Here is a 26,747-nt window from a genome sequence, read left to right on the forward strand (position 1 = left end):
CTTTGATGTTCTTGTTCCTTTGGGAAAACTCTGTTTTCGCCTTGTTCTCATGGCTAATTTTTATGTGGTTTTTTAAGGCCCAGCTCAAGATCTATATCCTCTGGCAAACCTTGTCTGATTCCCCACTCTTCCCATATAGGTAATTCCTTTGTGGTAATTCTTTTGGCTCTCCTGCAATAGTCCACTTATTTGTCTGAGATGCTCACTAGGCTGTGGGTATCCTGGGACAAAACCTCTGTCTTGGTTCTCTAACTGGTGATTGCAACACTGTCCCCAGAGTGTAATGGTGTTGACCTGTCTGCTGCACACCGATGAGGGCCTGCTCAGCTAAGCCAAGTAGAGGGCACTGCAGAGAGGAAGAAAAAGCATGTGTACTTCTCTTAACTGAGAGGTAATGGCTCTCAGTGCCATGTCAGCCAACCATTAGGTAACCAAGATTGTGACCTCAATATTTCTGTAAATTTGAATCATTTTCTATTGTCAGCATCTATGCTCATCAAAGCTTTAAAAGAATGTTCAAAACCCACACAACTAACATTAGTTCCAAATATTTTAAAGTTTTAAGTGTCATGATCAAAAGCATCTCTGTTCAAAAGCAATTGAATCATAAAAAGTGAACATAAAGCTGCCTCATCATGAATACTTTAAAGACTAATTACTATGTCCTAATGACTATTGCTTTGCAACCCTATAAATCATATACAAGTAAGAGGAGAGTTTTTAAAATGGAAGTGCACTGTAATTGGGTCTCAGAAGAAAGGGAAATACATTTTTAGCAGCTCCATGAAATTTCTTAATGCATAGAGTTTCTACCAGTCTCTCCATGGAGTTTTGTGGGCTGCACTTTTTATACATGCTATGAAGACTGAATTAGGAGAATAACCCTACCCAAGGAATGTGTTTAGGTTCATTCATACCTATCAACTGAAAAATAAAAATTAAAGAAACTCCCAATTTCATAATTCAATGTATTTTTCTTTCATTAAAAGACAGCTCTATTCCATAAAGCATGCAGTAGGGAAATGGGTCAGAACAGAGTGCCATGGAGGAGTGGTAATTGGTCTCCATTCTTTCGCAGGAATGGGACTCTTTTTCTATGCAAATGCATTTTGAGTTAAAGGTAAGGCAAGTTGTGGAATATTTTGTGCTAACGTAAACAGAAGCACTGAAATAGAAGAAGATAATTGTTCCTTATTGAAGTGCTTAGAATAGGGCTGAATAAAGTAAACGAGAACCCATGCAGTGAATAGGCTTGAGGATTTGGTACCCATTTATTACTTCCTCTGAGAGTTTTCAAGGTTGTTTTTGAATAAGGAATGAATTGAACCCTAGAAAACCATCATAGTTGAGTGGATATGGGAATGCTTAGCAAGCTGCGGTTAGCGATTCATGAGAATTTCTCAAATAGCTGAGAATTTGTGCTGATTCTTTTCATTTTACCTTGCCCAAGGTAGAAACTATGCAGAACAACCTTATTGTTTTCCTTTGCTAGGGAAAATGACTTTATCTTCCATAGTTTGCAATTTTTTAAGTATAAAGAGTTTCTTTGCTGAGAAGCTTACAAATAAAATGTTTTTAAAAATTGGAATCATCCTCTTGCCTTTAAAAAGTAAATTGGTAAAGTTGAATATATTAAAGGGCACAAGTTAGATTTCATATATGTACTCATATATATTGTGTAACAGTTACTACAATTAAGTAAATTAGCACATCCATCACAGTCTATCCAGTACATTAGAGTACCAAAACTTGCTCATTTGGGCTCTGTGAATCAGGCTGAAATAAACATGGAGTGCAGATATTGATTTAATTTCCATTAAATATGTATATATCTAGAAGTGGGATTACTAGATCCTATAGTAGTCCCATTTTTAGTAACTTTAACAATCATTCTGTTTTCTATGAAGGCCTGTTCCGATCAATATTCCCATAGACTGTGTTTAAGAGATGCTTTTTCTCCACATCTTTGCCAGCACTTGTTGATCTTTGTGTTTTTTGGTTACTAGCCACTGTAACAAATAGAAGGTGATGTCTCATTGTGGTTGTGATCTGCATTTTTCTGATATTTTCATATCCTGTTGGTCATTGCAATGTCTTCTTGGAAAAATATCTATTCAGTTTTTTGTCTATTTCTTAACCAGGTTGTAGACTTTTTGGCTATTGATTTGAGTGAGTTCTTTATATATTTGAATATTAAGCCTTTGCCATACATATTGTTTGCAAATCTTTTTTTCCCCATTCTATAGATCCCATTTTTCATTTTGCTGACTGTTTTCTTTGCTATGCAGAGGCTTTTTAGTTTAATGTAGTGCTACTTATTTATTTTTGCTTTTGTTGTTGTTTTAAAAAAATCATTGCCAAGATCAATGTTAAGGAGCGTTTCTTTCTTTTTTTCTTTTCTTTTTTTTTTTTTTTTTGGTACCAAAGATTGAACTCAGGACCTTTCTTTCATGTTTTAATCTCAGGGTTTTACAATTTTAAATCAGACATTGAAGACCTTAGTTCATTTTGAATTAATTTTGTATATGGTATAAAAACAGATTAAATTTCATCTTTTGGATGAGGATATCTGATTTCCCCAGCAACAGTTAAGGTCACTGTCATTTCCCCTTTATATATTCTTAGTGTCCATGAAAACGATTATTTGGCTCTACATAAATGAGTTTGTTTCTGAGCTTTCTGTTCTGTGACATTGGTCTATGTGCCTGTTTGTATGCTAGTACCTTACTGTTTTGATCACTACATTTTGCAAGATAGTTTGTGGTCCCTATGTTTGGTGGCTTCAGTTTTGTTCTTCTTTCTCATAATTGTTTTCACTTTTCAGAGTCTTTTGTGATTTCATAAGGGCTTTAAAATTTTTTTAGATTTATTAAATGCCATTAGAATTTTGATAGGTATTCTATTTAACTTAAAATAACATGGACATTTTAACAATTGTTTCAATTCAGAAACATATTATATTTTTGCATTTATTTGTGTCTTCTACAATTTCTTTCATCAATATCTTATTCCATTTAACATGCAATTGTATATGTGGCAACTTGAGGAGAAGTCTTGAGCACTGGAGTTTGGCTTCAGAATGAACACAAATGGGTTGTTTCATTTTGTTCTCTTTGTGAAGTCTAAGTAGAATTATGGTATGTCTTTATATCAACACATTTTCAAAAATGCTTTATTTGTGAATGGTCAGTGATAAGAAAGGATGACAAGTGTGACTGCTCACATTCAGGCAAATGTGGATCATAGTCAAGTTAAAGGCAGATCACTGTTGAATGGCTGAGGTTTAGCTGCCCAACCAGGTTAAAGAGAACTAAATTTCCCCCATATGTAAAGTTAGCATAAAGTCATAATGTGTGCACCATATTTCTGAGGACTAAATGGTTAGCTATATGAAAAACATTTAAGAAACACCCTGGAACAAAATAGGCAATCAATGATACTTTGATATTGATTTTAATACAGCTAATTCTGGTCCTTTCTCTTAAAATTCACATCATTCAGAATTCAGAATGTGGCTTTATTTGCAAAGAGTATTGACATGTGCAATTAAGAAGAGGTTCTACTAGATTACACTGGGCCCTGAATCCAAGGAATGGAGTCTTGTTAGGAGAAGGAGACATGGATACAGAGACACAAAAACACATAGGTGCAAATAGAGGAAAGAAGGCTGTGTGACACAGTGATGGAGACAGGGATGGGAGGGATGCAGCTCACATCCAAAGGAATGCAAAGGATGGCCAGGAGCTACCAGGAACTCAGAAAAATCAGAAAGAATTCTCTCCTAGAGCTTTCAAAGAAAGTGTGGATCTGCTGATACTTTGATTTCAAACTTTGAGCCTCCAGAATTACCTTCTTATATAATATCAACCATGGGAAACTAGAGAGATGGCATATGGAAGCACAGCACTAGATGAGATTGTCAATGCAGTGAGTGCTGGTAGAGGTCAGGTGTTTGCAGACTAAGCTCTGGGATGTCGATATTAAAAGAGTCAAGAGAAATAGAGAAACCAGCAATGGAGAGGGAGAGGTAGTGGTCAATGATGTAGGAAGAATACTAGATGTAGGAAGAATACCAGATGTAGGAAGAATAAAGAGATGAGAATGATTGTGTTGGTGGTAAAGAGAATAAGAATAATAATCGTTAACTTAAAATAGATCACCAACTCACAGGTCATTGAAGATCTTGGCAGTGGAAATTGTAGTGGGGACTCAGAAGTGAAATATGCAGGAATAAATATACGAATAAGCAGAAAACAGGAATTGGAGATAGGAAATATTAGATATTTCCTCAGAAGTCTTAGTGTGAGACAGAAGAGAGCAGATAATTGTGGCAACTGCTAAGATAAATAAAGTTGAAAAAGTTTCCTTTTTTATTGTAGGAAAAATGCTAGTCACAGTGAAGTAATGGAGATAATTTAATAAAAATAAAATGTAAAGAAGGGATATAATAGTGTTACCTAAATGATATCTTTGAGTGGGTGAGAAGAAATACCACAACTTGGGCTTAGAGAAGAGCATGGATAGTTGACAACAGAGTTCAGAAATTTACAGATAAATTTGGTGACCAGTCAATATGGTGGTGAGAGTTTACGGAAGGTCTTTTGTGATTGCCTCAGTTCCCTTAGAGAAACAGTGGGCAAAAACACTAGCTGGGAATAAGGAAAGTGAAGGCAGAGCTGAGGTCTGAGAAAGAAGAGAGACTTTCTTAAATGGTTGTCTAAGCCAGGTGTTGAATGCACATAGAAAATACAGTGAAATTCACAGAATTAATTTGTAGTCGATAGTTGTGGATTTAAAGTGACTTATGAGTAGTTCACATGGTTTGTTTTTTCTTCTGCCAGCTAACTCAGTCAGGGACAGAGTGAGTGTTTATGGACTTGCCAAGCAAATGTCTACATTAAATCCATAATTGAATCCAAGACATTCAATACTGTGTATGAGACACAAGTATCTAATGGCAATGGGTTAGGCAATTTAATCTGGGTAGGAGAAAAGAGAGGCCAGGAAGATGCTGAGAATCACTGGGTAGTTGGTAAGATTAATCTTATATTAATCACGGGAGAATACTAGGCATTGGGGGAAAGGAGAGAGAAAAGGAGGAGGTAATAATTAGAGAGTGAGATGCTTATAATTAGGATTATGGAGGAGCTGCAATTACTAGTAGCAACAAATACTTAAATTTATTTATTTTTATTTATATTTATTTATTTATTTTTTAAACTTTATTGGTACATTTAAGGTATAAAATTCATTTACATTTATCATTGGGTGTTTGTACCTGTACATGATATATCTTGGTTCTTATTTTTTTCCTCATTACCTGTGCACCTTTCACCCACTCCGACCTTACCTATTTACATAGATTTCATTTCCATTTTTTTTCTTTTCTCATAGTTTTTCCTTTCCCTCTTTTCTGTTCCCCTTCCCCTCCCTTCACTCCTTCATCTTTGGACCTTTTTTCCTATTTCAAATCATCAATTATTCATTTTAATCATTTTAACCATTGTTTACCCTATCGGTTTCTCACACTAGTGAAACTATTCGGTATTTACACATGTGTCTTATTTATTTCACTTAGGAGTATGGCCTCGATATGCATCCATTTAGCTATAAATGCCTCTAGTTTTTCATTCTTTATGGCTGAGTAGTACTCCATTTTATAAAAAAAAAAACCCCACATTTTCTTTATCTAGTCTCCAGTTGATGGGCAATTGTTCTATTTCCAAGCTTTGGCTATTACAAACTGTGCCACTATGAACATGGGTGCACATATATCACTGTGGTATGATTCTTTTAATTTTTTGGGAAGATACCCAGCAGGGGAATAGCTGGGTCAAATGGGACCTCTAGTCCTAGTTCTTTGAGGTATCTCCATACTGATTTCCACAGTGGTTGCACCAGTCTACACTCCCACCAACAACGGAGAAGGTTTCCTTTCTCCTCACAACCCTGCCAGTATTTGTTATTTGTTGATTTCTTGATAGCAGCCAGTCTTTCTGGGGTGAGGTGGAATCTCAGTATTGTTTTCCTCTAAATCTCTCAAATGACAAGTGATGTTGAACATTTTTTTCATATATTTGTTTGGTGCTTTTACTTCTTTGTCTGAGAAATGTCTGTTCATTTCAGATGCCCATTTTTGAATTGGGTTTTTGAATTTGAGGGGTCTGATTTTTTTCAGTTCTTTATATATTCTAGATAGTAGTCCTTTGTCTGAGGTACACCTGCTAAAGATTTTTTTCCCATATTGTAGCTTGTCTGTTAGCTCTGTTGGTGGTTTCTTTTGCAGTGCAGAAGCTTTTTAATAAGATGATATCCCAGTTGTTGATTCTTTCTGCTAGTTCCTGTGCTGCTGAGGTTTTGTTCATGAAGTCTTTTCCTATTCCAATGTCTTCAAGAGTTCTACCTAACTTTATCTTCCAGCAAGTTTAGTGTTTCTGTCTTAATATTTATATATTTAATCCACTTCGATCTTAGTTTAGTGCATGGTGATAGGTATGGGTCTAGTTTTAATCTTTGGCAGGTTGAGATCCAGTTTTTCCAATACCATTTATTAAATAGGCTACCTTTCCTGCAATGATGGTGGTTGGCTCCTTTGTCAAAGATGAGGTGGCTGAGTATGTCTGGAGTTGTTTCTGGATCTAATAATCTATTCCACTGATCCTCAGGTCTGTTCCTTTGCCAGTATCATGCTGTTTTATCACAGTAGATTGGTAGTATAATTTCAAGTTGGGGGTTGTGATACGCCTAGCCATGTCAATGATGCTTAGAATTGCTTTAGCTATTCTAGGTCTCTTATGGTTCCAAATGAAGTTTTGGATTGTTTTCTCTAGTTCTGTGAAGTATATTGTTGGAATTTCAATCAGCATTGCATTCAATCTATATAGTAGTTTTGGAAGTATGGCCATTTTCACTATATTGGTTCTTCCTAACCAGGAACAAGGGATATCTTTTGATTTTTTTGTATCCTCTTCGATCTCTTTTTTCAAAGTGCTATAGTTTTCAGTGTAGAGGTCTTTTACTTCCTTTGTTAGATTGATTCCTAGATATTTCATTTTTTTGGATGCTATTGTAAAAGGAATTGTTTCCCTAATTTCTCTCTCAGTGAGTCTGTTATTTGTGTACAAGAAGGCTATTGTTTTCTGAGTGTTGACCTTGTATCCAGCTACTCTACTGAATCTGTCAATTAAGCCTAGAAGTCTTTTGGCAGAGTTTTTTAGGTCTTCTATGTAAAGTATCATATCGTCAGCAAATAATGACAGTTTAACTACTTCTTTTCCTATCTTTTACCTTTTATTTCTTTCTCTTTTCTAATTGCTGTGGCTAATGTTTCCAGAACTATACTGAAGAAGAGTGGTGATAGTGGGCATCCCTGTCTTGTCTTGGTCCTGATTTTAGTGTGAAAGTTTTCAGTTTTTGACCATTTATTATGATGTTGGCTGTTGGTTTTTCATAGATAGCCTTAATCAGGTTAAGATAAAGACCTTCTATTCCAATTTTCTGTAGGGTTTTTATCATGAATGGGTGCTGGATTTTGTCAAATGTTTTGTCTGCATCTATTGAGATGATCATATGGTTTTTGTCCTTGACTCTGTTAATATGGTGTATTACATTTATTGATTTATGGATGTTGAACCATCCTTGCATCCCTGGAATGAATCTGACTTGGTCAGGATGTATGATCTTCTTGATGACCCTCTGTATTCTGTTTGCCAGTATCTTGTTGAGGATTTTTGCATCTATGTTCATTAGGGAGATTGGCCTGTAGTTCTCTTTCCCTGGTTTTGGAATCAAAGTAGTACTTGCTTCCAGAAATGAATTTGGAAGCCTTGCTTCCCTTTCAATTTCCTTGATGAGTTTAAAGAGTAATGGCATTAGTTCTTTAAATATCTTGTAAAATTCAGCAGTGAAGCCATCTGGACCTGGGCTTTTCTTTGTTGGTAAATATTTTATTACATTTTCAATTTCACTCATTATAATTCTGGTGTTTAAAATTTCTATATCTTCTTCATTAAACTTTGGCCCTTCATATGTATCTAGAAATCTGTCCATTTCTTCTGTGTTTTCCATTTTATTGGAGTAGAGGTTCTCAAAGTAGGTAATGGTAATCATCTGGATTTCTGTTGGATCTGTTGTGACTTCACCTTTTTCATTCTTAATTGCATGTATTTGTGCCTTTTCTTTCCTTTTTTTGATAAGGTTGGCTAAAGGTTTATCAATTTTATTTATTGTTTCAAAAAACCAACTCTTTGATTCATTGATATTTTGTATTGTTCTCTTAGTCTCCATTGCATTGATTTCTGCCCTGATCTTTATAATTTCCTCTCTTGTACTAGCTTTGGATTTGTTATGATCTTCTTTTTCTCGGAGCTTGAGGTTCTGCATTAGGTTATTTATCTGAATTTTCTCTGTTTTCCTAATATGGGCATTCACTGCTATGAATTTCCCACATAGAACTGCTTTCATTGTGTCCCATAGATTCCTGTATGTTGTACTGGCATTTTCATTTACTTCTAGAAACTGTTTAATTTCTTCTTTAATTACTTCTGTGACCCATTGCTTGTTCAGGAGGGTATTATTCAGTTTCCATGTTTTTGTTGGCATTTTGTGGTTTCTTATGTTATTGATCTCCAATTTTATTGCACTATGGTCTGATAATATACTGGGGGTAACTTCAATTCTTTTACATTTACTTAGACATGTCCTATGAGCTAGCAAGTGGTCTATTCTGGAGAATGACCTGTATGCAGCTGAAAAGAATGTGTATTCCTATTTTGTGGGGTGGAATACTCTGTAAGCATCTATTAAGTCCATTTGTTCAATAGCTTGGTTCAGTTCTAGAATTTTCCTGTTAACTTTTTGTCTAGATGATCTATCTATTTGTGATAGTGTGGTATTGAGGTCCTTCACTATAATTGTTTTAGTGTTTAGTTGGTTTTTCATGTCTATTAGTATTTATTTTGTATAGTTGGGGGCATTCATATTTGGTGCATATATATTTAGGATTAGCATCTCTTCCTCCTGGATTGTTCCCTTCACAAGGATGTAGTGACCATCTTTGTCTCTCTTAATTAGTTTTGGTTTGAAATCTACTTTGTCTGCAAATAAGATTGCTACCCCTGCTTTCTTCTGGGTTCCTGTGGGTTGGAGAACTGTTTTCCATCCTTATACTTTCCGTCTATGAGTTTCTTTTTGAGTTAGGTGTGTTTCTTGTATACAGCATATTGTTACATTTTCCTTTTTAATCCATTCTGCCATTTTATTTTTTTACTTAAATTTAATATTGTTTATACAATGTGTTAATCACTCATGACCAATAATTTGAAAAATGGGGGTATTGATAGAGAGAGTATCCCTGTGTGCATCACATTGGATCTAAGATGTGAATGAAGAGCTTTGTAGCAAACATCTATAAAACAAGAATTATGGGTGAAGAGAATAGCAGGTTTAATAGTCCTGAAGCAAGAGTGACATGGCACACTAGTGGAACAAAAAGTAGTTTATTTCTAGGTATTGGATCTTAGAGGATGATGGCAAGTCTGTAGTGAAATAAGTTCAAAGAAGACAGAGGAAGATCATATAGCATCCTACTACCACATCAAATTTGGGTTTTACTTCCTGTGCATTGGAAAACCACTTAAATGTTTAGACTGTGGCATTTGATTCACAGTTTAAGTGCTTATTTTGACTGATTGTAGAAAATACGGGGATATGGAGGAGTAGGGAGGTAAGACTGGAGTCCAGGAGATGAGATCAGATGTGTCACAATAGTCCAGGTGAGAGATAGTGACGGACTACAGTAGGACTTACTGCTGGAGCTACAAAGAGGTGCAGAAATACAGGATTTATTTAGAGAGAACTTGAATGTGTGATGTGCATGTAAGGGCATCAGTGAAGAAAATGGAATGAAAGAAACACACATGGCTTGTAGTATCTTGAGCAATCAGTGGATGACAGTGCTGCTAGTGAGGTGGCACAACTGGAAGAAGAGGTGATTTGTGAGGATATCTAGTTAGCAGAATCTAAAGGGTGTGTGAAAAGCTACTTAAGTCTGAGACTGGCCTGGACTGGTACCAAATGGAATGGAGAAAAGCCCTTTCTTTTCAAAGAAATGGAAATCATGAAACTGAAAATAACCTATCAGAGGAAATGTGAGAACAGACCTTTGTTCTACAGACATAGCGCAATATTTTTGTCATTTTTTTTTCCCCAATGCTCTGATGCCATGAGAGACAATAATGTCTCCTGCTTTTCTCTCTAGTCTCACAAGCACATTGTGCCAACCAGGCTACCATTCTGAAAGTATCATTTTGTGTAAACTAGTCCAGCCATCCACGTACTAAATCTCTGTACAGGATTCCCCTTTAAGGAATAAGTCCACATTCTTTGTCATTCTTTCATAGGTCTTCCAAATTGACCACTCTCTTTAACATTTTTTTCCAAGTTGTGGGTTATACTTTCTGTTTTTCAAAATGAAGAGGTTGGTTCGGTCCATGTTCACTAGGCTCCTCAAAAGCTCTACTGGTCTGTAGTTTTACTGGTCCAGTATAGTGAAAACCAGCCACATAACTGATTATATCCCGACAAGTACATAAGTGTACTTTGCTTTTTTCTAGCTAAGTTCTACCTTTGTTCAACAAACTTCTTTCTTTGCAAAACTCTATTTGGCTCAAACCTTGCAATTGTTTTTGTTTTTGGAAACATATATTCTGTATTTTGTGTAAAGAAATCCACATTTCCCTCCACCCATCCATTGATTTCTCTCACCATTCAGTCATTGTTTCATATCTCTGGGGGCAGTATGGTAACATGGAAAGAACAAACATCTTATACTTTTTAAAGTTTTGTACTCTTCGGTTTGAATCTCTTTGCATTATTGAATATTATCACTACATTTTTACTTTTGGATCATTTTAACTCTGAAACCCTGAGGATTTGAAGAAATATATATTGTACAAATATCAGTACCTCATTCATGATCCTCATATTACAGTATCAAGTATGACTCTTTCTTTAATTTCCAACAAGACTATAAGCTTTTAAAGAGAACTGCAGCATCATATCCAGTTGTGTCTTTAGTGCCTTACACATTGCAGGCATTGAATAAATGTTAGTTTATAATTTGGAGGTAGTGGTGATAATCTGCTCTAGAGTGGGTATACTATTCAACAAATGTGTTTTGGAACCCTATGCCAGCAGGGCACGTGCTCTTTCCTGTACACACAAAACGAACTAGCAACTATTCCTCCTGGGGAGCCCAAATCCAAGAGGAGACAAAGGACAAAAGAATCATGATAAATTGAGACTTTTATTAAAAATGAGCACCATTCAAATGAAAGCAAAGATGCCCTGAGTCTTAAGGTTGAGTGCAGAACTGGGCCACAGGAACTGGGTCTTAATGAGAAGATTGCCAGGCACATAAGGAGAGAAAAGCCGTACTCGGCTGACAGGAAAATAAAACAGAACAAAAACACACTAATAAACAGAACCAAGGAGGAACATTTTTGGAGGAATGTTGAATGTTTATGTATAATTAAGATATAAATAATATGTGTGGGGTAAAGTTGAAAAGTTAGACTTTTTACGTAGAATTAGGAAGACTTGGAATTTTTTAAGCACTAGAGTCACATGACCAAATATATGCTAGAATGCTAAAATTTAGGGCAGTGTGAAAGGCCAAATTAGTGTAAGGATACCAAAAAAATAATGTGAGAAGATAAAACAAACAGAAAATGGTGTTCTTGAACAGATGATGGGTGATCTTCTTTTCCTTAAGTCCTATCTTGCAATGCTGAACTAGGTATTAGTTGGACTTTTCCATTTCGTGTTTTTAGCAGTATAGTAGAATGCCTGGCTATGAGGTACTTTTTGGGAAAGGAAGCCTAACTAAGATTCAAATCAGTTTTACTTGATCGTCTTACCTCTATCCTTAGGCATGCGCAAATAACTGCTGCCCTTCATAATGTAGAGTTGGATGTTGACATAGACTAACAGAAAAAAAGTGAGACTAAGTAGGAGAAAAAAAAATGCATTACAATGTGTTAAAAAAAATCCTACCACATTTCTGTCCAGGACAGTCAGTCCATTCTTTGCGTTATCGTATTTGTGGACAGCGCATTCTCTCTGTCAGTTCTCAGTCTTTAGGAATTTAAACTTGCCACTTGCACCATTGCAGCAACCCATGGAAGGGGGCAGGGATAGGAAACTCCGAGCTAGAGATGAAGTGCAGGAGTGAAGCAAATAGAGGAGGGGAAGAAGGCCTGAGAGAACCCGGGAAAACTAGGCTTGACTGTAGAACACTTCTATTGGCTGGTTCTAGTAGCAGAGGGCCTCATACCCCTAAACCATTTATTCTTCTATTTTACATCCGATTATTTTGTAATCTGAAATTCCATGAGAAGCAATTCATTTTTAACCAGTCTCATGAGAAACAGAGAAAGGAGAGAGAGAGAGAGAAAGAGAGAGAGAGAAAGAAAGAAAGAGAGAGAAAGAGAGAACGCTGGTGAGTGCTGAGGCCAGTCAAGGACAGAGTCCTTATTTATTTATTTATTTATTTATTTATTTGTACGGGGGATTGAACTCCGGTCCTTGCGCTTGCAAGGCAGGTGCTGGATCCACTATGCTAAATCCCCAGCCCCCAAGGTCCTTATTTTGCAGGGTGCACAGCCCAGGGGATAAAAGTGGGCTCAGGTCAGAGAGATGTTTCTGGAGCATGAGAAACTTCGCAGACATGGGCAAGAGTCACCTTAATGTTTCCTCACCCAAATTTGAGCAACTGTATCTTTCTTCCTGCGGACCCTCAGCTTATGACACTGGCCCTGCTGCCAATGTTCCTGCTCTGTATATGCCCAGGGGCAGAGATTTTGGCTTCTATGTTCAGGGCCCCAAGGATACTAGAGCTGATGACCCCCATGGAGAGGGAGAAAGGATACACAGTGGGCATGTGGGCTGCACAACCATCCCAGCTAACCATGCTGGTGAGAGAGTTCAATGTAAAAATGTGTCTGACATAAAGTAAATAGCCATGGATGTTCACTTCTCACCTTGATTTTCCTATATAGCACAACTTTCAAATTTCTAAAATATCATTTTCAGGTAGTGTTTTGAATTGTGCCTCAACTCACTCTCTCTCTACACACACACACACACATACACACACACACACACACACACACACACACACACACGAGATGCACTTTTTGTCCTTAATATGTCTCTAGGGCCTCTCAGTTTTCCTTTTCCATTCTGTTCCATTTTGTCAGAAATGCTGATTGAAGCCCAGTAAATTGATTTCTTGACCTCCAATGGATAGTGAACAGCCTCCTAGTGAAACCTGAAGATCCCAAAGGGCAATAAAGTGTTAAATAGGGTCACTGTGTCCTAACCACACCACACTCCAATCAAAGGGATCGTATATCCACCAGAAAGAGCAGGAAGGAGTTCCTCTCCTTCTTCCCAATTCTAAAAGGAAGAACGAGATTGAGAAGAAAGAGAGAGTTGTAGAAAGTAATTGGAATTGAACAAAGATTGAAAATAGCCTTAACTGTATCTTACCAAAGTTCTCAAGATCCAACTACAAAATAATACTTGCTTTATTTTTCAAACTTGCATTTTACCTTTTGATAACACATCACACATACACACACACACACATTTGAATTTTGCAGCTACATTCAGGATTTTCTCTTTGGACCCTACTGAACATACACAATACATTATAACAATATGAATAATGAATGGGTTGAGACATGAGTCCCTAGAAAACAGGAAAGACTAAATGACAATCTTATCATACCTTTGCATTTTGTACCCACTATGCTTAATTCTAATTCCTAACTTTTTTCTTTCAAGGAAGTTTACAAGTTCGCTATCAGTTAAGCAAGGATGAAACCCATATTTTCACCATTGATGTAGAGAACTTTGCCAACAGAAGGATGCACCATTTGCGGATTAACCGAGAAGGAAGAGAGTTTACCATTCAGGTACCATACTTTCAATCTTTCCACTCAGTCAATGCTCCATGGCCCCTGGGTCAAGCTTTTCTGAGCTTTTGTGCCTAAGCCAAGAGTAGGGCCAAATGCTTGGGATGTAGAAGGGTGTAGCATTTGGCTTTAGTCTTGGACCAACTCAAACAGCCAGTCTTACAGGAAGGATTACCCCCTCCCTCGCAGCCTCAGTATTGCAGGGGTCCTTGTTAGGTATGCAAATTCAGAAGCCTTGTGCTATGTCATAAGTATTCCCTTAGAAACTGGGACCTGGAGGGAGCAGATGATTTCAATGCCTGCTCAGTCTGACGCTCTCTGAACTGAGGAAGATACACAGGAAAAGAGGAATTCCCAACAGACAATGCCAGGGCTGTAGGGGAAGTGGGTACAGGTACAAGGGAGCACTGAGGAAGGCATAAGTCACTTCTGAGCATCAACACTCACTTCCTAGAGGAGTTGCTAGGTGGAGAAGGGAGAAGAGGACCCAGGAAGATGCTCCAAGTGCAGCTGTCTGAAAATTGAAGCCTGTGGTCAGTACTCCTTGAAATCTCAGTGGTCTCTACAACAGTCAGACAGCACATGAGGCCAGACCAAAATGGAGAATAGGTAAGGTTTGAGTGTCCCTTCAAAATCAAACCTTGGGTGGAGCCCTTCAATTTGATGAGCAATCACTCCATGTTATTTTATTCCACCTATCCCCCTCTTCTCCTCCCTGCCCATTTAAAAATTGTTTCTCTCTAAGGCAATTGCAATTCCATCTGTACTTTCAGCATATGACTTTTCTTTCTTCTAAGAAATGCAGCATTAAGAAGAAAATATCTATGCACTCAGCAGCACATTCCCTACCTGCTTGCATCTCTCCCTGTTACTGACTCTGCATGGTTCATGTTCCTAGCTAAGGCCTGCGCTACTTCCAGGGAGTCATATCATAGAGCCCACTCAAACATTACTCCAGAGTTCTACTTTCTCCCTCTTTTTAAATATTTTTTCATCTCTATTAGATGGACTCCCAAAGCATGAAAGAAGCAATTATTCCACTCGTTAACAACAAGACAAAACAAACAAGTAAACAAAAATCTCTTTGGGTCAAGGGGAGAAATCTGTCACTAGACTTCATTGACTGTCCATTTTCTTCCACATCTTATTGCCCAGATAATGGAAATGTTGTTTATATACTTGGTTTCCAAATTACCCTTCCTTTTCCTTACCCCCACACCAAGGTTTTTCCATATGGCTCCAAAATTGTACTACTTGAGCTCCAGTGGTTTTATCTTGTGGAAGTCAGTGGTCAGGGCCCAGTCCTTCCCTCCATTGTCCTCTCTGTGCCAGCGGATATGGTGATGCTTCCCTGCTCTTGGACTTGACTTGGTCATGCTTGCCTGCAGGATGCCACTTGTGTCTGCTTTCTTCTGCCTATGTTAGTTTCTCAGTCTTGTCTCCTTTGTAGGTCACCCCTCATCTCCCCAAATTCTACCCACTAAAGCACAACTGGGCTCCCTGTCTGGATGCCTTCTCTTTGGTAGTTACACTCTCTCCATGGCTCATCTCATTGAAGCTCATGTTTTTAGCTATTATGTATTTGCCCATGAATGTATCTGAAATGCATATCTAACTCCAATCCTCTCCTGACAGGTTGCAGTTTCTCTCCTGACTTTAATCCTATGGTCACATTGCCTTTACCTGTTTTACTTTTTTTTCCCTCAGAATTTGCTACTATCTAACATCCAATAAAATTTACATACTTACCAAATCTTCTGTACTGTCTCCCATCTCTAGACTCTAAGTTTCATGAAAACCCAGATTTTTGTCAGTTTTCATTATTACAGAATTACAGAATCCCCACTGTATCAAGGATTGGCTAACATCAATAGGCATTCAATAAATATTTGTGGACTAAATGGATGAATTCCACACTGCTTAAGCTACTATGTGCAAAAGATTGAATTGACCCTGTGGAGGGGGAGGGCAAGCATTGGCTGTTAGGCATGAGAGTAGCATGGTGTGGTTTTCAATTCCTATGATCTCTGCCTGGAAAGACAGGAGGCACAGGCATAGATCAGGCAGGAAAAGATCCTAGGGCTTCAACTAGAGCAGTGTGAGAAGCTGTGGAGAGGTGGATTGGAAAGAGGTCATAGGAGTAGTGTCAGTAACATTTGTCATCACTTGGTTATGGAATATGGGAGAAGTTACAAATGACTGTTAGTTATCTCAATGGAATGGGCAGTCAGGAATAATGATCAGGCATATAGTACAAATAATTCCCAGGTCATCAGAACTTCATGGGCTTACCTCTAGCAATTACTCTGGGAATACACAGAGAGAAAATCCTCTGAGCACATTTGTATTGGAGCTGAACAGAAGGATGACAGGAATGGGGACTGACTTCCCTTAGTAGGTTTGGACTCAGTGTTCTGGTGCACATTTGTACATAAGACTCCTTTGCCCCTGGTTTATACTTCCTGTCACCTTTTCCACAAATAAAAAATACAAATAGGAAACAGAGAAATAAGATCCATTTCACTCCCCCATCTCAGTAATTTCTATGATTAACTTATAATCAGTAACATGCACTTGTCTGATGAGCAGATGCTATTGCTAATGTATGAAAGGAGCAGAACAAAGATGCAAAAGTTTCGTTTTCAAACTTCCAGTGGCACAGGAACATAACATACTTGTCTGCCCAGTCCTATTTTCCCTTTCCTCCATCTAGAATAAGCTCTTTGGTGCAATAGGAAAGGTCAGGCTATTAATATATCCCTAACTCCACCCACTCCCCCTTGCAAAATGTCTCAGGCACTGCCGCACCTGTTAAAGAGAGGGGAAGGTAGGTATCAGTATTCTCCATCCAAGAAAACGGACTCATCCTTCTGACCATGAGTCTATTTGTCTACTTCTATCTATCTATCTATCTATCTATCTATCTATCTATCTATCTATCTTTTCACTTTATACACAAGGATAAACACAATGAGACTAGGTCAGTTCTCACAGAGCTTATATGAAAGATCATAGCTAAAAATCCAATAACAAAGTGACATCTGGGGCTTGCTCAAAGAAAAAAAGAGAATTTTTATCCCATTCCTCCTTTTTACTGTCCATTTAATAACTTGCCAATGTTACTGAGTATTCTAGGTTCACAGGTGGACTAAGCTTCTGTAAGCCAGATTGCAAACCTGAGCACTGAAATGGTGTGAATAGTACAGAGTGTTTTGCTTACCACCTTACCAAATGTAAGTAAGACAAAAGCAATACAAAGAATAAAATAGCTACATGAGAATGCAATAAAATAATACACATCGTGCTGACGTCAGTGATTTCTTAGCCTATACTATAATGAAATCTTGAAAAGATCTTTCTGTATCCTTTTATTTTACTTCCACTCTGTGCATGGGCTTAGTTTTTCAAATAGGCAGCCTAGCACCTGAAACAGCACTGGCATACAGATGCACTCAGTCTGTGCCAAGGCTGGTGCCCATGCTCTGAGTGAGCTATTTCCTGTCCTTCAACAGCCTCAAGATTCCTTTAAGACATCTCAACTTCCTCTTCCAACTTTTACAAACACTGATTTGCCGAAACCTTCTCTCCCTCTACTACTGATCTGGTGAAAGTGTTAAAGACCAAGCAAGTTCTCACAAAGCAAAACCTGGGACAGGGTGACCCCTGTGCTGGGATAATGAGCTCTTCCATGTGTGGCACTTGAGCAGATATCTGTGTCCAGGGAACCACTTGGGACTAAGCTTGTGGACCCCATGGAGTGGTGAGGAGCAGAGTGAGGGGAATTTTAGCTCTAACTCCACTTCCATCAGCCCTGCTTCTTCTCTTCCCTTGGCAGGCCATCCCTATTCACTTTGACCCTTCTTCCCAGGCAGTGAAGCTGGAGGGAAGGCATCTTTCCCTGGCTGAGGAGGTGGCCTTGAGACAGCAGGAGGAGGAGCTCTGGCAGAGTCAGAAGAAAGCTTGTCCAGGGCTAGGTCCGAGCCCAATGAGTGGGCACTAAATAGATGATGGGTGGGGAACCAAGGATTCTAAAGACCTCTTATACCTAAAGGCATGGGAGCTTCTGCAGACTTCCTGATGCTACTATGGACTCTGTCTTCATAGCCCAGCAGATAGCAGAGGAATCAATACAAGATGTTCATCTATTCACTCAGCAAACTTTTCCAGTTGCTGTTTCCAACAGAAAATATGCATAGAGTTGATTGTAGCTATGAAAATGTCAATAGTTTAGGACAGAGAGAGAGAGAGAGAGAGAGAGAGAGGATGAAGTGTAGGCAGAGGGGAAGGAGGGGGAGAGAGGTTATTATAATGCAGCTTCTTACTTACAAAGTAGATAAAAAGTCCAGGAAAGTGAGGGGTAGGGGATGGGGAGGGGAGTAGAAAGTAGAAACACTTAAGATGTGTCACTTACATGTACCATATACGCACAATGAATGTAATTTATGACATTATGTGTCATAAATTATATAAAATGATAATAACAATAAGAATGATAGCAATAATAATGATAATAATAAGAATGAAAATGGGAAAGGAGATTTAAAGGAGGGAGACAAGTGGGTGGGAAGGGGACCATAAGAAAAATCTACTTGTGTTATGTACCTGCACTCACTCCCTAAGAGGAATGCAAACTTCATGTACTGCAAACATATACTAATAAACTTTAAAATGAATGGCGAAAAGGGTCAGCTATAACCTAAACAAAGCTTCCGTGAAGACTTTCTGGAAGGGGTGGATCAGGGTGTCCTTAAATCAGCCCCTGCCATGCAGTACATGTTCAACTGTTTATTAAATATCCTCTGAAGAGATTTAGGAATAAAATAAAGTTCTCCAGTTGTTCTAAGGCAAGAGAACACAGCTTTGGTGATGAGCTGTGTCCTGGGTCAAGTTATTCAACTCTGTGACATCAGTTTCACCATCTGTACTACTATTAACATGCAATATAGTTTAAACAGATTAACACAATATTAACTAATAATATTATTATCAGGAATAACAGGACCTAGTTCATAGTATTGTAGAGAAAAATAAATTTGGAAGTATGAATTAGTATCATGTCTCATAAATCCCATTGTCCAATAAATGGCAGATATAAGTAAAGTGCATTTAAGTCCCAAAATAGTAACAAAGCATACAATTATATATAAGGACCCAGCCATGACTCTTAGTAATAGGAGAAACCAGCACAGCCCTGGGATGCAGAGGACCATAAAATTCATTATGGGTAAAGCAGGCTGTAAAGAGTTAACCCCACAATTGGCTTATTTATAGAAGTGAGTGTTGCCAGGCCTACATGCCAAAGTCAGAGTAACTTGCACCCAAATTCCATTCCCACAACTAAAACCTTCTGACTAGAAGGACAATGTTCTAATTACAACCATATATTTTGTCTATTCTGTTTCTAATTTTGAGAACGTTTTTTCTTGTCCTTTATGAGCCTTGTTTACATTAATTTCCATAGACACTGTACACAGCTTGCCTTTACCCCAATTGATTGCCAATAGAAGTCAGTGCCTGGGAATGGCCAGCACCTTTGCCCATTGGTCATCCTGGCTCCCCACTTTCTCTCCTAGTTCTGTCTCTTAGTTTTATTTCTCAAGCCTGAGCCATATACTGGTCAAGGTACTGGAACCTAACTGCAGGGGTCTCCTGTACTGGGAGGCTCCCGAGGGATCCTGATCACATAAGTGTGGAAGGAAAGTCCTGGGAGGAGGAGATGGAAGGAACCTCTGCCTGCTGTTTCCCAGCTGTGCCATCAGGCACACAGCCCTAGAGTCCTAGTCTCCTCTTCCTATGGCACACTACCACATGACAAGCAGCCTTTCCAGGAAGAGCATCCTTCAGAGACTCAGAGTGGGGTCTGGAAGGAACTGGTTGGATTTGACTGGGCTGAAACATGAGTAGCCAGGGTGGATAAAGAGCGCTGCCAGGGAATGAGGTGGAGGGAGCAAACAGATGGAACTGGAATTTGCAATGGATGAGGCCAGGGATCCCTGAAGGATGGCCTGGAAACACTGTCCTGGGGAGCAATTCTTCACTCCTGCAGGGTAGGTGATCAGCCAGGTGTGTCATTGTTAACTGTCTCCTGGCCTTGCCTCCCTAGAGTGAGAATGTTGTCAAACTGCAGCAGTTCTTGCTCAGGAAATCTCTCAGTCCACTCTTGAATGAGCCCAGGTTAGAAGTCTGGAGAAAAAGAGAACAGTGGTGACCCTAAGGACTAAAGGGGAGAAGGGAGGGACAGGGAAAGGTGCCTCTTTCCACTTGACATTCATCCTGGGTACCAGTTCCAGCACTGGTTTCATTTGTTTACTTGTTTGCTGCAAAGAATTTGGTGAGGAATCTCCTTGGAGAGATAAATACCTGTCAAAAGTATAGAATTTCCCAGGGAGAACAACACCAGTGAAAGCTCTTATTTCACAATGAAGAAAGAAATAGGTATTTTACGTGCATTGTAGGAGAATTAGCAAGACATTTCTAAATTCTCCTGAGAAAAGATCCCAGAATGAAGCCTATGCTTTGTGCATTTTTCCAACTGTTTCCCGATGGGAATTGTTTGTGCCCTGTACCTGAAGACCTTGACTGATAGGCCTGTTTTCTTTTTTTCTGGCAGATGGACCAGCAACTCCGGCTAAGTTATAACTTCTCACCTGAAGTCGAGTTCAGGACCATAAGATCGCTCATCCTGGGCAAAGTCACAGGTCTGTTGCAGTAGTCGATAACTTTCCAGTGTGGTTTGTTAAAATAAATGAATAAGTAAATACCTTCCATTGGAATTCCTCATGATTCAAACCTGGCGCTTTTGCTCCCAGGGTATCCAAAATCTAGAATCAAGATTTCTGATTCAGAATACGTTCAGATGCATGTGTGGCAAGCATGGAGACTGGAACTTATTTCTCTGGGATTAGTTACTTTGTATGCATTTGAGAAAGGTAAAGCCTCAAAGTAAATAAGTAAAATAATACACAGGCTAAAGCAAGAGGGTCACAAGTTTGAGTCCAGCCTGGGCAAGTTAGCAAGACCTTGTCTTACAATAGAAAGGGGTAGAAGGATGCCTCAGTGGGAAGACCCTGGGTTTAATCCCAAGGAACATAAATAATAATAATGACAGTAATAACAAACCATTTATTTGGTTAGGTTTTACATCATTATTTTTAAAATTCATATAATGTTTTACTTTAATATTTTTGATTTTTTACTTAAACACAAAATAAAAATTGTGAACAGTTGATAGTTGATTGAAATCTATTGTAATAGAGTTTTTCCTACTGTAAGTTTAACAAATTTTTACTTTCTATCTCAGGGTGTTTATTAGCTACACATAAGATTGAAAAATTTATATGTTCTTGATGAATTGAACATATTTGTCACACTTAATGATGTTCTTTAACTTTAATAATATCTTCTTGAGCTTAAAATGATTTTATCTATAACTAATATAACTATTACAGTTTTGCTTTGGTTATAGTTTGCCTGTATATCCTTTCTCATCCTTTCTTTTCAATCTTTCTTTTACCTTTAAGCCTTACGTATGATCTCGCGAACAGCACATAACTGAGTCATGACATTATACCCAATTTGGCCAATTCTGTTTTTCATATTGGCAGGATCAGCTCCTTTTCCATTTTGAGATTGCTAGTATAGTTGGGGTTGCTTCTACCTCCTTGTTTTTGGTTTCCAAATATTCACATGATTCTGTCATGTACTTTGTAACTCTGTCACAATACAATGCAAAAAAATAACTTTATGCATTTTAAACAGGAGGAGATTTAACACAAGACATTAGTTTCTTAACAAAATTGTTGTAGTACTTATGGTGTGAGTTCTTATCATGGTCTTTTGAAAGGATTTTCTAAGTGGGTTTCCAGGTGGATTGATAGGGATTTCTAGAGAGCTGCTTATCATCTACCAGTGCCACTCAAGAGCTCAGGAGCAAAGTGGGTCCCAGTAAGGCAGCTCAAGCTGCAAGAGGTGGAAGATCAGTAAGTGACGGCTGCAGAGATGCCTTATGCCTCTGATTGCTGCCAAACGTTGGGAAGAGTTGAAAAGCCAAGAAAATGATTCATGTTTCAGGTGTCTTTCAGATGTATAAAGGGGATACATTTTGCAGAACATAATGTGAATCTGGAAGCCTAACCCCAGAACGTCTAGTAAATGTCAGTGTTCATTTTCAAGTGGCAGCTGAATGAACCAAGCAAGAGTAACAGGTCTCTGAGTTGACTTTTATTTTTTTATCCCATTGGTCCTTCCTAACAAGAAGAACTGTTATTTTTGGGAGATACTCTTTATTTGATTTACTAACAATAGCCAGTGCCTTTTTGCTTCCCATTCCTTCATCACAGACCTTTCTACTTTCTAACACATTCAATTTCCTTGTTTCCGAATCAGATGCTTTTTTCCTGTGTGAAGGGCCCTTTTTAGCTGAAAAAAGGTCCGTACTTCAACTTCATTCTTGGAAGATAGTTTTGTTCAACACACAACTCAACACTGAAAAATCCAGTTCATTGAGGCCAGTGGGAGCTGACTCCTACTGACGACAAAACGTATCTTTCCCTAACACTGCATTTGGTGATGCCATGATGGGAGCTTGAAATGGCCCATCTTAGGAGTGCTCACCCTGTGAGAATCAGAACTGCTTCCGGTCAGGGTGCCCCCCTACTCCTTCCTGCAGAAGAGCCACTTTTGAACACTCAGTAGCGCATCATTTAGCTCTGGTCCTTCGACACTGGTGGCTGATATTGAAAAGCCTTTTGTCCATCTGTCCCACTTTTCAAAGTGCTCTGACACCCCGAATTCACCTCCTGCAAGATACCTTTAAGGCCATTTAATTTTCTTCGATCTTTTATGCTTTTATTATGATGTGTTTGGTTGTATATTTCCTTTTTAAGTATCTTGCTTGATATTTTTATGTTCTCTGAATCTATTCATGAGTTCAAATCTACCTATGTATCCAGTTTGTAGGCATTATTCCTCTCTATTTATTATTTCTCAAAAACTTTACTGTATCAAATATTACTTCCTCCAGAATTATTTTACTAAATTATTTTAGATTTCATTTTGATAAATCTTAAACTTTCTAATTCTAAACTTATATCTCTTACCTTCTTTTGATAATATATTTACTCTGTCACAGTAGCTTGCATTCTGGTCAGTTTATTTGATTACTGTGTTAGTTACTTTTCTCTCATTGCTGAGATAAAAATACCCAACACTCATAGTTGGGAAGGAAGGGGTTTATTTGGCTTACAGTTCATAGAGGTTTTAGTCCATAATTGCTAGCTCCAAGGCAGGGATGGCAAAGAAGGATCACAGAGGAGAAACAACGTGGCAGGCACAAGGTAGGAAAGGTAGCAAGAGGGTTTCACAGCATCTTCTTGCCCCTTTTGCCTCATCCAGACTATTTAGGGTGGGTAGCACTCAAACCCTTAATCCTAGTGCCTTTGAGCCTAGCATTGCATCATGAATGAATCAGTTCCAGCTTCACACACTGTAGATCAAGCCTATACCTCATGAAGCTTTGGGGGGACATCTAGACCCAAACCATAACATTCTACCCCTGGCCCCTCAAAGACTCATGTACATTCCTTTACACAAAAGCCATTTAGTCCATCTCTAAGAGCTGCCGAGCTCCTAACAGTTTCAGCACTGCTGAAAACTCCAAGTCCAAAGTCTTCTCTGAGATTTAAGGCAAACTCTTAGCTGCAAGCCCCTGTACAAAGGAAAAGAAAGTTAAACCCTTCCAACAGTCAATGGCACAAGCTAAACATTACTATTCCAAAAGGGGGATACAAAGGGATGGGACCAAGCTAAGTCCAAAATCCAGCAGCAGAAATATTAAATCCCACAGTTCCACTTACAGCATCTGAGACAATCTGTGCCAAATTGTGAACTCCAAAGGGTTTGGGTGGCTCCACCCCTATGGCACTTCCGGTGGTTGTACCCCCCATGGATTCTCTCTAGGGCCTGTACTGCTCTCTCCTTGCAGCTTTTCTAAAATGATCATGCTCCTGGCTTCTCCAAAATTCTGCAGTCTCCTCTGCGCCTTTGGCTTCTCACTCACAGGTTCACACATGGCCCTCCCAGGTCTTCTTCTGATATCCAGGTAGAAGCCTTCCTGACCCCACAACTCTTGCATTTTGCATGTGTACCTAAAACCAGCACCATGTGGATAATGCCAGGGTCTGCTCCAGGTGGACCTGGAGCCAGGTTTCCTTCTTTCTTGGGTGTAGGGGTTGAGTATCTGGATCGCTGAGCACTCTGAACCCAATCCTGAGGAACAAATTCTCTAGGCTGTCACCATTTTGGAACATGGTACTCAGGGGCTTTCTTAACAAAGCAAAATCTTTCACCTTTACAACTCTGAGACTGCAAAGGGTAGAGCCTTGCTGCTTCCTGTGATGCCCTCAGGCCATCTTTTGTATACTCTTGTTCCTTCTCAGCACTCAAAATATCCTCTGCTCCATTTTTGCAGTCCACAGCTTTGCTGGAGCTTACTTTCTGGCTAAACTCAAAACATTTTAAATCATTGTGCTGGGCACTTTGCTCTTGATTCTCCACATAGATCTGGCTAAAAGCTCCCAACAGTAGCCATGCCACCACCTAAATGTTCAACTGCCATGAAATTTCTTCTGCAAGATAATTAGTCCACTGCCCCTAATTTCAGTCTCAGGCAAATTCTCTGGACACGAATAAAATGCAGACAAACTTTATTTCAAGCCATAATTTACATCATCTGAAGTCCAACAGCCAATCCAGTCCTTCTTTCTAGCAGAAACCTCCTGAGCCTTGTCTTGACTGCCTTCTGAGCTCTGACCAGAATCTCCCATACAAAACAGCCTAAGGTGTTCCAGTGCAACTTCTATAGCCAACATCTCCAAATCTTTCCTAACTCTTACCCTTGAAACAAGTCATTTACAAAATCTCTTAAACCACGTGGCCAAGTAATGTCACAACAATGACTCCACTCTCAGTACCAAATTTCTTTGTTAGTTACTTTTGTATCATTGCTGAGACAAAAACACCTGACACCTAAAATTTGAGGGGAAGGGGTTTATTTGGTTTACAGTTCATAGAAGTTTCAGTCCATAATCAGCTGGCTCTGAGGCTGGGATGGTAAACAAGGATCGCAGAGGAGAAACAACATGGTGCACACAAGGCAGCAAAAGTAGCAAGAAAATTTAACAGTGTCTTTCCCATTTTATCTCATCCAGACTACTTAGGGCGGGGTAGCACTCACACCCTTAATCCTAGTCTCCTTGAGCCTAACATTGTATCATGAATCAATTCCAGTTTCACATACTCTAGATCAAACCTAGGACCACAGGAGGCTTTGAGGGGACATCTAGACCCAAACCATTGCACTTACATTTTCAATTTCACTAATTCTTTCTTCATGTATGCCTAATCCCTTTTATCATGTTCAATGATTTAGTTTTCATCGATGATGCTTTCTTTTGATTTCTAAAAATAACTGTTCTTTTAAAAATATGTTTTTTAATTTAGGTAACCCTGTTCATTCCATATTTGTTCCCATCCGTCTATGCCATTAAGTATTTCCTTAAGAGTTACTGAACATTTTGTGCCTGTTAATTCCAATATCTGCAACAAGTGGGAGTCCAAGTCTGTTACTTTTACTCTTCTAACTCTCTCTCCTCTGGTGTCTTATCTTTATTCTGGGTATGCTGTGTGAGTATGTATTTGTGTAGGTACACACACACACATACACAATGTCCACATTTAGATGAAATTAATTTCTGGAAGCCTGAGGGCTTGAAAATTGGGAAGCTCCCCCTTAGGCAGATGCAAGGTGGTGCTACTTGTTTAGGACAATATCAAGCTCCCTTTCTCTCTCTCTCTGAGTTCCAAACCTCAGTGACATTAACCCATTAAAGTTTCAACAGTAGGGTGTAATAAAAAGTAATACATTATGATCAGGAGTGATGATGCATACTTATAATCCAGCTTCGTTGGAGCCTGTTCCAGGAGAATAGCAAGTGTGAGACCAAGCTGGGCAAATGAGTGAGAGACCCTATCTCAAAGCAACATAACAAAACAAAAGTGCTAAGTTGTACCTGAGGAGTACGTGCTTGTCTATCATGTACAAGGCCCTACATTTGATCCCTGGTAATATTAATATATATATGATAAATCATTTTATTATATTTGCTATTTATAGTAATAAATCAATATATATGTGTTAATAAATTTATGTGTTAATATATACTTCTTGATGATATACCATTTTATTATTTTGCTATGTTTTTACTTTTTGTGTTATTTTTCTGTTTCTTTTTCAATTTAGAATGACACCAAAAGCAGACATGCATTTTGTTTTGCTTCTTCCCTATTGTATTCGGTGATTTTTTTTCCTGACCCAGTTTTCCTTAAAGCTGTAGATGAAAATTTTAGGTTCAATGTCTTTTCTTTGCAAAGGGCTCAAGGTTTGAAATTCCCAGTCTTACTGAGAATGATTCAGTTATTTCTCCCTAGTGAAACTAACATGGTTTATGGTTTACTGTCTTGGTTTCACCTTCCCTCTCAAAAAAAAATCCCCAAATACTGAGGATTCCTTTTTATTTCCTGAAGCTCAGTAAAGCATTAAAAATGCTTATTGATTTTCCTTAGGCAGAATTAAACTTCAGAGTGTCTGTTCTATTAATTTTGTCCTGTGCTACCTATGGATATTTTGGGTCACTGAATCTTCATTTCACAGAAGTCAGAAGAGCTTTGGGAGGACAGATAATGAGAGCTCTCTCACCACAAAGCCAAGAC

At 38.6% G+C, this 26,747-nt stretch overlaps 1 protein-coding gene across 5 annotated transcripts in view; it reads left to right on the forward strand.

Moving 5' to 3' along the window:
* The window catches only part of Cntnap5 (contactin associated protein family member 5), an 874,588-nt gene that overhangs the window by 782,383 nt on the left and 65,458 nt on the right, over positions 1-26,747 (forward strand). For all 5 annotated transcript variants that reach the window (XM_087198285.1, XM_021236419.2, XM_021236420.2 and 2 more), the window contains 2 exons: positions 13,849-13,979; positions 20,590-20,677. In XM_087198285.1, the coding sequence (XP_087054411.1) occupies positions 13,849-13,979; positions 20,590-20,677 (219 nt within the window). The remainder of the gene's footprint in view (positions 1-13,848; positions 13,980-20,589; positions 20,678-26,747) is intronic.

This window comes from Heterocephalus glaber, unplaced genomic scaffold, assembly GCF_053883595.1.
Source record: "Heterocephalus glaber isolate CG9 unplaced genomic scaffold, H.glaber_assembly_v1.0 deba00000347, whole genome shotgun sequence".
Lineage (NCBI taxonomy): Eukaryota > Metazoa > Chordata > Mammalia > Rodentia > Bathyergidae > Heterocephalus > Heterocephalus glaber.